This window comes from Alosa alosa, chromosome 13, assembly GCF_017589495.1.
Source record: "Alosa alosa isolate M-15738 ecotype Scorff River chromosome 13, AALO_Geno_1.1, whole genome shotgun sequence".
Classification (NCBI taxonomy): domain Eukaryota; kingdom Metazoa; phylum Chordata; class Actinopteri; order Clupeiformes; family Clupeidae; genus Alosa; species Alosa alosa.
In genome coordinates, this window is record NC_063201.1 from 20,555,811 (window position 1) to 20,571,566 (window position 15,756).

Here is a 15,756-nt window from a genome sequence, read left to right on the forward strand (position 1 = left end):
GTGTACCTTTAGACTGTTTCCTTTTCTCATGCTCACTTGTCTTGCTTGTCTCTATAAACCTCCATTCTTTCCTGTTCATCTATCTCCCTCTCCCTCCCCCTCCCTCCCTCCCTCCCTCTCTCAATCTCTTTTGCTGACCTACATCTCAAAGCCAGAGACTTTTCTGTGATGAAAAAAAAAACCCTCTAGTGCTAATAAATAACCCTGAACTTGAAATATCATGTTGGAGGAATGATGTTGAGAGAGAGAGAGAGAGAGAGAGAGACAAAGCGAGAGAAAGAGAGAATGAGATATGGAAAGTAAAGCTAAGACATGGAGAGTGAGAATAAGAAAGGCAGAAAGGATGACATATTGTGAAAGTCCGTTTGAAAGTGAAAAGAAAGTTGTGAAAGTGAGAGCGTTACAGAATAGAATGTCTTTGGGCAGAGAGTGAGAGAGTGATAATGGTCCTTATATATCAGCTGCCGATAGACAGATACAGAGAGGAACACACAGATGTGTTGGCTTAGACTCTAAAGTGGTACATAACATCTCCCACCCCCTCAGTGATGTCCACAGCTGGCACAGATGGCAAAAGGTCAGCTGTTTATAATCAGGCAGTGAAAAGGACACAACCTCCGCAAAGTGTTAGTGTAGTGTAGTATTAGCCAGACTATGACTCATTAGGCTGCTTTGAGATGTGTTTTCTGAGCACCATCCTCCTGAGCTGTACTGTATGTGGCCAAGAACTCTAAGCATCCCTTTTCTGGTGTGTGTGTTCCAGAGTCTGACAGTCACTTTGTGCCCGACTGCGATGCCATCCGGGACACCTTGCGGGAACCCCTGCCCCCGAAACAGTCAGTCATGCCTCCGAAGTGGCTGATGACCTCCACCCCAGAGCCGGGCACCGAGGGGCCGCCCCGGACCCCTGTCCACAACCCCCCCGCCGCCTTCTCCTCGGCCTCCTCCTCGTCGTCTGCCGGTGGTGGCAGCAAGCCTCTCAGGGCAGTGTCGTCCGCTGGTGGCAACACGCAGTCTTCGGGCACGCTGCCACCACCCTCGTCCTCTGCTGCCTCTGGTGGTGGTGGTGCCACCCAGCAGGCGAAGCAGCCCCCGGTCCCGCCCCCCAAACCCGTCAACCGCAACAGCAACGCTGGCATGCTGGGTGAGTGCTTATTGCTGCTTGCTTTTTTTTAAGTGAATTTACATTTATGCATTTATGCACTAAGCTGACACTTTTATCCAAAGCGAATCACAAAATGACGAACAACATGCAAGCTACATAGCAATGGAGACTTTAGGTAACAATAAGTACCACTACGGTAAACCTTACTACCAGAGGATGAAAGTGCATGAGTTTAAGTACTAGTTAATGTGTAGTTGGAGGAGGTAGTGGTAGAGGGAGAGGGAGGGCAGAAATGAAGTGCATGTTGGGAGTATTGGGTTGTTAGATGTGTTACGTGAGGTCCTTTTGGAAAAGTTGGATCTTCAAGAGCTTCTTGTAGAGAGTGATGCCCCAGTTCTGGTAGAACTTGGTAGGTATAGACTTCCTTCAGTGGCCTCTGTATTTAATGTTGACCAAACGAATCTCCCAGAATAGCTCAGGCCAGACTAACAGCAACCGTGTCAAAACATACTTTAAAGACCAATGATGTAGATATGTTACGATGGTTGGGTCTTTCTAAACCACTAAAAATCTCCTCTTGGCCAGAGGATCCTCTGAATAAATTCTCTGGCTGCATTCTGATTCACTAGTTAACATTCATGCATCTTGACTACAGCTCACACTCACAGTATTATACAAATGCCATCTTCATGTGCTGCTGATGTGTGTAGAAACACTTAATTCCCCGTCCATCCCACACCCAGATCAATACTAGGTTCATCTTAACTATGCTATTCATATTGTTACTCCCTTAGTGTTGACTTTTTTTCTTTAATTATTACTGCTGTGTCCTCCATAGAAAGGTTCGGACATGGAGCTTATCGGTCAGGGGATCAGAAACTGGGCGGCCTGCCGTTGCGTTGCCATGTTTGACGTCGTCTTTGTTTTTGTTGGAGTATGTTTTCCCTCCATAGGGATCATTACTCTTGTCCTACATCCTTGCATTTGACTTTTTTATCTTTTTTTTCTCTCCCCTCCCCGCACCATCCGTGATAAGACATCATCCTAAGGGTAGAATCATAGTCCTGATTAATACACAACACAAACACACACACACATACAAAAAGCACACACAGCGCAGCTAACACTGCACAATGCTGCAGAAACATCAGCAACCCTTTTTGCAGAGCTGCTTGGCGCAGGCGACGGCCATGGGCTGGTCAGACGCGCCTGCAGTGGTCAGTCCGTCTGGTTTAATCTGGTTGTGTAACATTGGGGTTAGCATGGAGGGGACTGAAGGGGGGGGGGGGGGGGGGGTGTTTGCTCCTTAGATACTTGGCATTTTTCAGTCAGCTGCTTGCCTCAGCCTCAGCCACAGGCGAGCAGGCCACTGGAACGAAGGCCACAAGATTAGAATAGATTTGAATGTTTTTTTGGGCTGCAGAACATTATCCAAATCTAATGCCTCTGTTTTGCCACCCCAAGCTGCTTACATAATACAATCCATTGTGGTTTTTTTTTTTTGTTCTCTTGTAGAAAGGACAGAGGATTGGCCTAAAAACACCCATTTAAAAAAGTCCCTTGTTTTGTATGCTGTTAGGTTTGAAATTGGGGATGAGATGTTTAACCACACATTCGTCTGACCATACAGTGTTACATCTATCTATCTATCTATCTATCTATCTATCTATCTATCTATCTCCCTCTTCTTCTCCCTCTCTCTCTCCCTCCCTCTTTCTCTCCCTCTCGTTCTCCCTCTTTCTCTCTGATATAGAGCTGCTGCCTCCTGTATTTTGCCATATGTAGGGACTTTCTTTCATAGCACATTTGTACTTACCTATGTATAGGCCTGTAGAATCAAACAGCTGAGAAATGAAAGCCCAGTTCTTCCTCTAAGGACTCTACTGCTGTGTAGACCATACACAAGGAGTATTACTGAGTGAAAGATTAAAACACCTATTTGTGCAGTATAAGGTACTGCTAGTTGCCTTCTATTTAATTTATTTCTCTGTGGAGTAAATTGATTTCCAATCCTGCGGCAACCACCACAGCAAAAATGTCATGCCTATATATTCAAGGAGTTGCCTTGCACATATGTTTTTGCTTTTTGTGACACACTTGCACTGTGTTTTGAATTTGAACAGTTTAAGACTACTGAAGGAGATGTGCTTGAATGTAGTGGAGATTTCAACTCCTTGATGGCTGCCTGTAACTGTCTCTGTCTGTGAGTGTCTAAGTGCAGGCAGCTGCTCTCTCCTTCACTTCTCCATGCGCATTCCTGCACTGCTCCCTGTCAAGGACTCCCAGAGCCCCTGATGGTCATTAGTATCAGATGGTTAAGATTAGCCCCGCATGAAGGACTCACCCACCTGCCCAGAGATTTTACAGATGGGCAGGCTTGGCAGGCTGGCCAACCATCATCCCCAATACTGGCCTGCGGTCGATGAGCTGCACCAGCCTCTCTCTGGGTTCTCTCTCTGGACAGAGCCTGGGGCCTCTCTCGGCCATGGCTGTCTTTTGTATTGATCCGCTCATGTTAAAGAACTGCAGCAGAGGAGGTGTAGAAGAGATCGTTAGACATGTGTTACATTCCTCCCGAGCGCCTCGCCCCCGTGTGCCCGGTCAGGTCGCTCAGGGTTGGACCCACGATGCATATTTTATGGGTTGAAGTATAGTGAATCTCCTGCTGAATCATATTAAAATGCTTTGCACAACTGCGTAGGGTAGGTTATGTATGAGGCAGTGCCATAGATGTTGGTACCTCGGTCTGTGAGAAGACCGTAAAGAGTCTAAATCGTGCAGAGAAAAGATGTGCAAAGAATACTGAAAGGTGAAGGGACACGTTTTAGTCCTGGAGCATTTCTTTTTTTCTTCTTTCTTTCTACTGTGAAGCATCTTTTATGGTTATCTTGCATGGAGGGCACTATATTAAATAAAGCCTGATTGATTGATTGATTGATTGATTGATTGGTTGATTGGTGCTGGAATTAGCTTGGTACAGTAGCCTACAGTAGCTCATGACCACTGTGGGCTACCTTTCCTGCCCCCTCCTCCCTCCTCCTCCTCCTCCAGCAGCGGCCAATCTCCACGGGGGAGATAACCCCCAGCTGCCCCTCTACTGGTCCTGCTGGAAGCGGGAGGGCGAGTACGACGTCTACCTGTCCCTGCCCGTCTACCTGTGCAAGCGTCCGGGAGCTGTCCGCGCAGGTACGCTTCTGTGAAGCCAAGCTCAACTGGGTGGAGCTGAGCAAGTCCTCTCTGTCAGACGCCCTCCTGGTCTTCCTCTTTGTTGTCCTCCTCCTTCCTTGTCCGCGTCGCCCTCATCGCCATCATCGCCTGTCTGTCGCTCTGCCCGGATGCAGAACTTAACAAAGCTGCAGCGAATGATGGCGACCTTTTGACCTCTCGTTTGCTAGTCTTGCTAATGAACTGCATGTGTCCAGCTGTTGTCTTTCATATGCGTCTGAGTGTGTGTGTGCGTGTGTGCGTGTGCGTGTATTTGTGTGTCTACATGCACGCACTTGCTTGCTAAAGAGTGTGTGTGTGTAGCTATAACAGTGCAAGTTTGCAGTGTGTGTGTGAGTGTGTGTGTGTGTGTGTGTGCTGCAGGTGTGAATTGGCCCGTATGTGTCCTTGCTCCATTCTGCCATGGTCCACGCTGGCCCAGAAATCTCACTGACCTGTTCATCTGAAGCAGCGGAGCTCCAGCTGCAGTTTTGATAAAAACAGCTAATCCACCCAACATCTGCTCTGGCGTGCAGAATTAGACTAAGTGCTGGCCGCCGCTAAGAACTGAAGAGCCCAATCCACTTTAGTGCATGCCAGGAGTCCGCAGATGCTTAACACCCCCCCCCCCCCACACACACACACACGCACGCGACGCGACGCCAAGACACACACACACACACACACACACACACACACACACAATTTTGCGCTCAGTACGCTCTATGGGTTTTAGGGCAGCTTTTTGGGTTTTTGTGTCGCACAACTTTGACCAGACACATGCAAAAATAAACAAACTTAAGAATAAGCGCTGCATGAAGACTTTGCTCTGGGAAGTCACCGAGATGGTCACCAACATGGCGTGCGTGGTATGAGAATGGCTGCAGCATGAGTCTTTACAAAGACTTTTTGCATCAAAGTAATCTCAGCTTCCTGCCTCCCCTTGTATGTTCCTTATTGTTGCTTTGTCTCGCTTTGGCTGTGCGACAGACCGTCCTCTGGTCAGGAGCTGTGTGTGTTTGAAGCCAAGGGGCTCTCTCCTGTCACTTGGGTCAGCCGCTGGTCAAAGTGAACGCATCTGCTGGGTGAGAGGATGTGTGCATATTATCTGTTTGTCCTGCTCATGTGGCTGCATTCTAAAGAGTGTTGAGATCAGTTGCATTCAGTTTTCACAATATGGCTTTTAAACTGGATGGATACTTGAGGAACACGAGTCAGCCAGATGACATCTGTATAAACACAGGGATTTGTCTGTTTTAAAACACACGCAAGAAAGCTGAACTCTTAGTCGCAGTGTTTTTCAGTCGTTAATTTCTCTGTGCTTCTCCCACAGCTGAGATCCACCAGATCAGTGGAGGCCACAGCATGATTCCTGCCAAGCCCTCCCCACCCATGCCCCCTAAGAGAACCACACCGGTCACCAAGCGCAACACTGAGGACCCCTCTTCCTCCTCCACCCTCCCTCCCCAGAGCTCCCCGGCCTCTTCCGCCCTGACCCCAGAAGACCTCTCCGGCCTGCCCGCGGGCTTCCAGCTGCCCCCGCCGCCTCCCTCCCCACCCCTGCCCTCCCACATCCCCCCCTCGCCCCCACGGCTGGCCCACACGCACTCCCACCTGCTGCCCCACCAGCACTCCTACCCGCACCCCATCCCCCAGCCCATCCCGCCGCCCCAGTTCGACGCCTCCAGCCCAGAGGAGGAGGAAGAGGAGCCCCCACGCCAGGCGCCCGTGCCGCTGCACATCATGATCCAGCGGGCACTCAACTCGCCCGGGCCAGCCGTGCCACACCCGGACAGCTCGCAGCGCTCCGCCCACGCGCTGCTCTTCGAGACGCCGCCCGAGTATGCCGCCGACGCCCGCGGTCGACCACTTCAGGTCACCATCCAGCCCCTCAAGATGTGAGTAAAGCGGGCACAGGCAAGCTAGCACTGGCCACATCCACATGCTGTAGATGTCAGTGTTCATATCATCAGCAGCCTGCTTCATTTAAAGGTGCACTAAGCGATGCCACACGTTTTTTAGGCTAAAACGTTTAATGTCACTTACTGCAAACATCACCTAACCAACCGCTAGCTGTCTGTGTCCTGAATACACTGTAACAAAAACACGATATCTGTGGACAGCCCAGGCTTCAAAAAAGGGCAACAAAAACAACCTCGGCAAACCTAGCCCATAAAAAAAACATAAATAAACTGTTCCAGCCTAATCACAGACCGAGATGCGCGTTTAGGAGAGTTTCAATTGCACGGAGCAGCACGGGAGGGAGGGGGAGGAAGTAGCAAGCTAGCTCTCTGTTTTGTTTGAAAGTCAACAGAAGTGACGTTACCCAGCATCGCTTAGAGCACCTTTAATGTAGTGGGGTAAAGAGATAAGGATTGGAAGGGGAGTGAAATCATAGTGTACATACAGAACGATATTTGTCAGATACGGTCAGATGCCTGATAATGCAGGTCGGTCGATGAGCATCTGTAGCTCCAATTGGTGTGGAGTGTGCAGCTCTGCCAACATCAACGGACCTCCGTCGACTTGTTTACTGCCGTCAGAGACCTCGGGATGGACGATGGACAAAAACCTGTAGATTATTAACAAACGAACTAGACTAGGACTGAACTCATACAGAAGGGGAATCCCTGATCACCTATCACATATTTCAGCAGATTTGGTCAGACTGAAGACTTGATGATGTGTCGCTCACCTCTTCCCTTCTGTCACACAGGCACGACGACGACTACTCGGACGAGGACGAGGAGGACGACGAGATGGACGAGGAGGACGAGCCTCCGTCAGAGCACCTGCACCCCACTCAGCCGGAGCTGGAGCCGCGGAGCCGGCGGTGCATTGTGGGCGACCCCAGCATCAGCGTCATCCCCGAGGGGGGCGACAGCAGCGAGGAGGAAGACGAGGAAGACGAAGAGGACGGAGCGCGGCGCATAGGGGAGGAGAGTGACTCCGACGGGCCAGTGCTCTACAAGGACGAAGACTCGGACGAGGATGAGGAGGACGAGGAGCCACCTAGTACGTGTGCCCAGCTGCTTTGGTTTGGTGTATTTAAAGGGTGTATTAGGTGGATTTAAAAGGCTCCGCTGTCTAGACTGCCCGCTCACTCCTATTGACTCCCATTGATTTCTGAGAAGTTGGATCCGCAGGGGAGTGGAAATGAACTATTAGGCAGCTCATCCACTGAATTAATAAAGGCCAAGGCCAAATAACCACCATTCTATGAAATTCATTAAATGTACATATTCCTTTTTAATACTATGTTTATAAATGTATTTCATGCAAAAATATGTGTGGTTATGCTAGATGGACCTTGTTCATTCTCTGTTGACAAGTTGTCTATTGACTTATACTATACATCGTAGGATTATCTGGACAATACCTAAAGGTTAGATAGAGAGATAGATAGAGATAGATAGAGATCAAGATTAATACTATGTTGACTTTACCAGCCTTGTGGCTGATGAGGGGGACCAGCGCGAGTTCGACCATATGTGTCCTTCAGTACATTTAGTTTTGAGCAACAGCCAGGCTCTGTTTTTCACCACATGGTTTAGCTCAGGCCATTCAAATTGAATGCAATCATGATTAATACAAATTTAATCTCTACTAAAAAATGCATTATGCCTAAAAATGCTATAACATCTGTTATTTCTACATTTGACCATTTGTTTATTGCTTCTCTTTCTCCATCTCTCTCCTGCATGCAGGTGCAAGGCAGTGTGTGCAGGTGTGTGTGCCGCAGGTGTGTGTGTGTGTGTGTGTGTGTGTGTGTGTGTGTGTGTGTGCCGGGTGTGTGTGTGGCTGTGTGTGTAGGTAATGCGGTGGGTGGGGCGCAGGTGTGTGGTGTGTGGCAGGCGGCAGGCGGCCACAGGTAGTGTGTGTGTGCAGTGTGTAGGTGCGTAGTAGTGTGCGTGTGTGTGTGTGTGTGTGTGTAGGCGCTCTGGCTAGCCGGGTGAAGCGGAAGGACACTCTGGCGCTCAAGTTGAGCAGCCGGCCATCGGCCCCAGACCGCCAGCAGGCGGAGCGGGAACGCCCGGTGAGGGACCGGCCGCCGGGGCCAGACTGGCCAGGCCGAGGCGAGCACACAGGCCTCTCGTGGCAGAGCAAGGAGCAGTGGGAGGCCATCCGTGCACAGATCGGCACCGCGCTGACGAGGTAGCACTCACACGGACACACACATGGACGCACACACAGTCAGGCATGGGCACACACACACACACACACACACACACACATGCTCTCATACACACATGGTCAGGCATGGGAACACACATATGCTGTCATATACATACATACATACATACATACACACACACACACACACACACACACACACATACATGCTCTCATACACAAACAGACACACACACATGGTCAGGCATGGGAACACACATATGCTGTCATATACATACATTCATACATACATACATACACACACACACACACACACACACACACACACACACACACACACACACAAACAAAAACATAGTCAGATTGTTGTGTTTTTGGATACATCACAAATACAAGTGCGTGTGTGTGTGTGTGTGTGTGTTTAGATACAAGATCAAATGCTGAGAGATATGGCACACAGCTCACTGTATTCACACATGAGGATTGATAGTGAACTGCAGGCATACATACAGTACATACATATGTACGTACACATACACATATACATACGTATGTACACAAACACACACATTCACTTCACAATTTGTTAAAGGGGTGGTTCAGGATTTTGGACATAGGACCTCATTTCCAAGTAAGCAAGTGTGATATTTATCAGTGGAGACCGTTTTCAACACGTTTCATCCAGTCCTTCTAATTGCAGAGTTCGCAGGTGCTAGGCTAGCGCAAGTCGACAGTATGTGCTAGCCTGCCACTAAAAACAGTCTTACCTACTCCAAAGGACACTCGAGGCAAATTCCAGACAATCGATGTAAATGTCTGTGTTGATAGAATAGTGTAAGAAATACAACTACCCTCGCATCGCTGCAATAGTTATACTTGTTCCCTGAAGTTGGTAGTAGTCATTTTGCATCTCAGCCGGGCGGACTGATATTACCAAGGCTACTACTAGGTATCCCCATTGAGTGCGCTTTACTGTTTACTTTTTTTTTTGGCGCAGTACTACTAACTGGAGCAAGTATAATTCGCCGCTGCTAAGACACTAGTCCCTCAAAATGTAATGCGACGTTGAAATGCAAGGATAGAATAATGTTAGAAATAAAACTATCAATACAGACATTTACATCGATAGTCTGGCGCTATAATTTATTTGCCTTGGGTGTACTTTTGGAGTGGGTAAGACTGTTTTTAGTGGCAGGCTAGCACATACCGCTGACTTGCGCTAGCCTAGCACCTGCTAACTCTGCAATTAGAAGGACTGGATGAAACGCGTTGAAAACGGTCTCCACTGATAAATATCACACTTGCTTACTTGGAAATGAGGTCCTATGTCCAAAATCCTGAACCACCCCTTTAACTCTTTACATTTCTGTGAGTGATGTTTATGCTTGTGAGATGTGTGAATGTGTGTTTGTTGTGTTATGGTTGTCTAAGCTACTGGATGCCTAACATTTCCCTCGGGATGAATAAAGTGTCTGTCTGTCTGTCTGTCTGTCTGTCTGTCTGTCTGTCTGTCTGTCTGTCTGTCTGTCTGTCTGTACAAACACATACGTACGTGCATGCACGCACAAACAAGTAGGCTGTGAAAAAATAATTGCTAAAAACTGATGATGTGTTTGCAGACGCTTGAGCCAGCGACCTACAGCAGAGGAGCTGGAGCAGAGAAATATCCTTCAACGTGAGTCTCTTGCTCTCCCCCTCTTTTGTCTCTCCCTCTCTTTCTCTCCATCTCTCGCTCTCCCTCTCGCTAACACTCTGTCTCGCTCCCTATCTTTATCTCTCTCTCCCTCTCCCCATCTCTCTTGCTCTCCCTTTCTCTAACAATCTGTCTCTCCCTCTTTCTCTCCATCTATCTTGCTCTCCCTCTCTCTAATGCTCTGTCTCTCTCTCACTCTCCAGCTCTTACTCTCCCTCTCTTTCTCTCCATCTCTCTCGCTCTCCCTCTCATTCTAACGCTCTGTCTCTCTCATTCACTTTTTCAGCCTTATCTCTTTTTCTCTGATACACTCTGTCTTTTGTCTTCTGTTGTCCTCTGTCATTCCCTCATTATTGTCTTCGTCTTAATCGCCCTTCTCTCTCTCTCACCCCTCCTCTCCGTCCTCCCTCTCTCTTCCTCGCTATGTCCCTTCCATCTTCCCCACCCCTCTGTCTTTTATCTGTTTGCTATACTCACCTCCCTTCTCTATTTAGTAGGCTTCTGCAGTATGAACCCCAGTGCCACCCCCCTCCCCCCCCTCCCCCCCCCCCCTCACACACACACACACACACACATACATACACACACACAAACTCAACTCACACCTATACTTACATACACCCATTCCCCCCAATACACACACACACACACACACACACACACACACACACACACACACACACACACACACACACAGAGAGCCCTCTCTGTCTCCATCTTCCGCCTGCCTTTCATAGTTACGCCTGTGCTCCCTCACCCAGCCTCTGATAGACTTCACTGCACGCTGAAGCTTTTCTCTTCACCGCATCAATAATTCACTCACTCGTGGAGTCTCTCTTCCTCCTCTGCCATTGCCCTCCCTCTCTTCCCCTCCCTCCTTCTCTTCCCTTCTCCGTCTCTCACTTCCTGCATCTTGCATGAACTGCTTCTAACCCCAGGCTTTAGCGAGCACCTCTCTTCTCTACTAATGAGCAGGCGCTCCTCCATGGTATAGCAGCCCCTTAAGAGCACATCTTGTTGTGGTTGTTGTTGTTTAGTTGGCATTGCAAGGGGCCGTATTTCACCCCAGCACACAGAAGTGCCTTGCACAACCTGATGGATTAAGACATAAGATTAAGACAAGTTCTTCCAGCACCGTGGGCTGACCACTGCCAGCAGTGTGTCTTTGCAGGCGAGGCTCAGAACTGGTGGAATTATCCAGAGCAGACCACTAAAGTTTGTGATGGAATGAATGTCTGCCTAAGTCATCTGCACAAAGAATATGTGTCCGAATGGAAGGCTTTAAGCATACCTCCCTCACCCCAAAGCTCTGGTCATTGCACATCGATTACAGCATGGAATACTAGGAGCCTGCTCAGTTGACGGACCCGTGGTTACATGTTAGTTGACTTAGAGGTGTCTGTATCTTTCATCTCCAGCCAAGAACCAGGCCGACCGGCAGGCCGAGGTCCGCGAGATCAAACGCAGACTCACCAGGAAGGTAAGCTCATCTTGGAGACGAGATCTGACCAGGGGTCTTCTTGAATTCATCTGGTAAAAGACATGGAAGCATCACTAAAAGGCATATTCAGAGGGTGTTTAATATCAGCTCTGAACATATGAAGTAAATTGAAGTAAAAAAAAATTGGGAGTTTGCATTATTTGAAGTTTACTGAAGTGGGCATGTGGGCAATTTGTTGTATTTTTCGCAGCCGAGTTAAAACAAGGCAGGCATTAAATAGTGAACATCTGCTTTGGGGAATGATGAAAGCGTTTGCTTCTACACGGCAATATCTTCATTAGGATCAGGGAGCATACGGGCAGATGCACACACACACACACACACACACACACACACACACACACACACACACACACACTCTCTTTTGTTGCTTGCTGTTTAATTGTTTGCCTTATCGTGCAAGCCCAGCCAGGCAGAGTGCCGCTCCACTGGGAGATGCCTGTTTGTGTTGTGTGTAGAGTTCTGCATTTTTGTGTTAAACGGCTGTATGGCTCTTCTTCCTCCTTCAGCTGAGCCAGAGGCCCACTGTGGCTGAACTCCAGGCCAGGAAGATCTTGCGTTTCCACGAGTATGTAGAAGTGACCAGTGCGCAGGACTACGACCGCCGTGCTGACAAGCCCTGGACCAAGCTCACGCCTGCAGACAAGGTGAAGATGAGTGCCAACACTAGAACTCCCAACAGTCTACTGACAGTTATCATCACCTTATGTGACCAAGTTTGCCAATGTGGGCAAAACTCTAATGTCCATTCACATTTATACCAGTGCCTATATTGCATTTATCCAAAAAATTATTAACAAATTTGGTATTTAGACTGTCGAAGCAAAGCCATTAGTCCCAGTACATCCCATTGCTCAGTTTCCCTCCCATCGGACCAAGTGCTGGGTCAGAAAGGGCCAAAAGTAGAGACTTCAGGTTCACAGGAAGTGTGTGGGAAGAATCGGAGCTTCTTTCACTCCCATTTGGCTCTGTGTGTCAGGTCAGCTGTGACGTTCCCCTCGCTGGTCTGTATCCCATCTGTCAGGGCAAACGTGCTCTTATTTACTTCACCCTTGTCCCTGGTGCCTCGCCTTTTCCCCAGTTTGCTTCGGTTGAGCGCAGTTTGCACTGTTGAGCGCAGGAAATTTAAGGTGACAAGGGTATGTGTGTGTGAGAGGGAGAGAGACTAAAACTCCCTCACCCACCTTCCCTCTCCCTCCCTCCAGCTGTTGTTTGTGACCCTGTCCTTAGCAATATTTCTGGCATGCCGTAAAAAGAGTTATGAATAAAACAACAAAACCAGACAAAATATCAACATGAATCAGAAGTGAGCTGTAACTCACGCCCCGGGACTCTGTATTCTGTGCTCTCCTAGCTAAAAGAACACTGGGCTGTGGAAATCTATGGCTCGGTAGGGAAAAAGTGCCTTGCTCAGAGCATTCAGATGCCTATTAAAATCATTGCCGTGGAGGTTACTCAACCGGCATATTTCTTTCCCAGTGTTAATTCCCATTAAAAATTCAAAAGGTAACTACTGGCACCCTTAATGGACGGGTACAGGATCCAGTGTTGCTCACAACCTTTCCATCTTTCACAGGCTGCAATCCGGAAAGAGCTGAACGAGTTCAAGAGCTTAGAGATGGAAGTCCATGAAGAGAGCAGAATCTATACAAGGTATCTTATCAGCATCCTATCAGAATCTATCCAGTCTATATCTTTTCAGAATCTATCCTGTCAGTATCCTATCAAAATATATTGTATCGGTATCTTGCAGTCTATTCAATCTATTTCCTATCATTATCTATCAGAATCTATCATATCAATATCCCATCAGAATCGATCGTATCAATATCAAATCAGTATTTTGATGTCTCCAGACCAATATTTACTTTGCATTTACATTTGGCTTGGTCAGTCACTGAGGTAGCATTTCCATTGTACTTCTCTGGAGTGGGTAATGGGTGGAATGAAGAGATATCTTTGGAAGTTGTCATCTCCTGTTTCTACTTCCAGTCATGATGTACACATGGCAGTATGCATGAATGATGTCGGCTTAAGAATTTTTTAAGAAGAATTTTTTTAAGAATTTCTTAAGAAGTTTTTGTGTTCTTTTTCCTGCTTTATAGGTTCCATCGGCCCTAGCCCCCTTGCAAAACTGGACTATGAAGCACTTACCTGCCGAAAGGCAGCAAGGCCAAGACGTGCATTTCTGCTGGAGCCTCAGGGTCCTAGTGCCACCCGCCTCTCTCTCTCTCTGTGTCTCTCTCTCTCTCTCTCTCTCTGTCGGACTGCCTTCAACGTTTCTGAATGTACTGTATAGACCAACAGGGAAACCTGGACCACCACTTAAAAGCAAAAAAAAAAAAAAAAAAAACACTCATCAGTCCCATCCGCTCACATATGTAAATATTAACAAAAATGCACAGAGGGGCGGAAGCGCAGAGGCTGCCAGGTCAAGCCTGGAGGAATAGCTGCAGTATTTCTCCCCCACCACCGGGGGGCAGTCACATGCCAAGGCACTAATGTGGCTTTTTTGGAGGGGACGCAGGACTAAACCATTACACAAGAAGAGGGACAAGGTATGTGGTGGCTTAACACACACCTGCGACAGTCCTCAGGGAGCAGTTCAGGAAGCGGACACACCTCCCTCTCCACCCAGTCCGCTCTGTTTGGGAGCGTTCAGGAGATCACTGTTTACTCTCTCTTGCGCTCTCTCTCTCAGCTTTTACATTGGTATGGCACAGTTGTTTCGCTCTGTGGAACTGTAATAAAATTATTCACATTAATAGTAAGAATGATGATAATTATAATAATAATATCTATGGTGACAATACAGTAATAAAGCATACAGTAATAATAAGTGTTAGTTACCGGTTGCTATGAAGAGAGTGGGCGTGGACAGCCAGAAGGACTGCAAGGCTGTCCATGCATGAAGGCACAAGCTCTGGGATTACGTGTTTATACGTGAGTGTATGTATGTGTGTGTGTATAGACTGTTGTAATATTTGTCATTTAGACTGACAGTTTGGAAGGTTATTATCATAAGATGACTGTAATTGTCAAAGGTTTTTTTTTTTTTCATTCTGAACACAACATTATGGCCTTTCATGAAACTTTCTTTGAAGGTTGCCAGGTTACAGTTGCCATTTTAGCCACGAATTTAGAGGACAAAGAAAATAGCATCATTATTTTAGTTGCACTTTTTCTCTTTGTTTTTATTTTATTTTATTTTTTTTACATGTTTTACAATTTCAAAATTTCCTATTGCTGCTGTTGTCATATAATGAGGTGCAGATCAGGTTCATTTCAGGTTAGAAATAATTGATCTGTTGTGAAGCCCTGAAACACAAGGTCCACAGGTGTTCAACCTGATATCGCACACTAATTATAGTAATAGAGCAGACGTACCAGTCAGAATGTACAGACAGTGCTCCAAAAAGCACTGAAACATGTATGTTTTAGCAGATGAAGACAGCGACTGAATAAAAAGGTTCACTGAACACTTTTTAAAATTGATTTTTATTTTCTTGTGGCAGACAGGGAAACAATTTCGGCAGGAACATCCATATTTTTCACTGCTTCTCAAGTGTGTCTCATAATTCATGGCCAGTAGAAGAGAAAGTGTTCTGATGTATAGATTGATTCTGTAGATTAAACTGGCTGTGTATATCTGGTCTTCCTTTTATTTTGAAAAATATTTTAAATATAATAAATGTGATATAGGTTGCTATTTTTTTAAGCAAAAAATAGTGTATGATTCTACAAGGACTCTACAAGAATGGGGATGCCTATTCTATTATAGAGATGTACTGTATGTTTCTTTTTTTAATATGACAGTAATATTTCAGTAACTGACGATAACAATTTCTCATAGCTGTAAAGTCATCTCAAAATCTCAATTAAATGCTTTGAGTATTAAGAAACTTGTGTTGTCAAACGTCATGTTTCTAATCAATGCCTGCACTTCTGAAAAATAAATGTAGGCTATTGTTATTAATTGTTTGTGTGTAGTTAGTTCAGATATGTGCTATATAATGATGACTGGCATGTTTTTTTTTTTTTTTATCATAGACTGGAATGGGGTTTTTATCAGTCTGTTGTTAAATTGCCATCCCATTAGCATGTCAATCAGATAGGGAA

At 46.8% G+C, this 15,756-nt stretch overlaps 1 protein-coding gene across 7 annotated transcripts in view; it reads left to right on the forward strand.

Moving 5' to 3' along the window:
* Window positions 1–15,539, forward strand: part of phactr4b (phosphatase and actin regulator 4b) — a 49,173-nt gene extending 33,634 nt beyond the window's left edge. For 5 of the 7 annotated variants that reach the window (XM_048260919.1, XM_048260918.1, XM_048260920.1 and 2 more), the window contains 10 exons: window positions 764–1,144; window positions 4,157–4,291; window positions 5,643–6,207; window positions 7,026–7,324; window positions 8,245–8,464; window positions 10,063–10,118; window positions 11,555–11,616; window positions 12,147–12,284; window positions 13,214–13,290; window positions 13,743–15,539. In XM_048260919.1, coding sequence (XP_048116876.1) covers window positions 764–1,144; window positions 4,157–4,291; window positions 5,643–6,207; window positions 7,026–7,324; window positions 8,245–8,464; window positions 10,063–10,118; window positions 11,555–11,616; window positions 12,147–12,284; window positions 13,214–13,290; window positions 13,743–13,758 — 1,949 coding nt within the window. In that variant the 3' untranslated portion in view covers window positions 13,759–15,539. The remainder of the gene's footprint in view (window positions 1–763; window positions 1,145–4,156; window positions 4,292–5,642; window positions 6,208–7,025; window positions 7,325–8,244; window positions 8,465–10,062; window positions 10,119–11,554; window positions 11,617–12,146; window positions 12,285–13,213; window positions 13,291–13,742) is intronic. The other 2 variants (XM_048260915.1, XM_048260916.1) reach the window with 2 other exon arrangements.
* The last annotated feature ends 217 nt before the right edge of the window (window positions 15,540–15,756 follow it).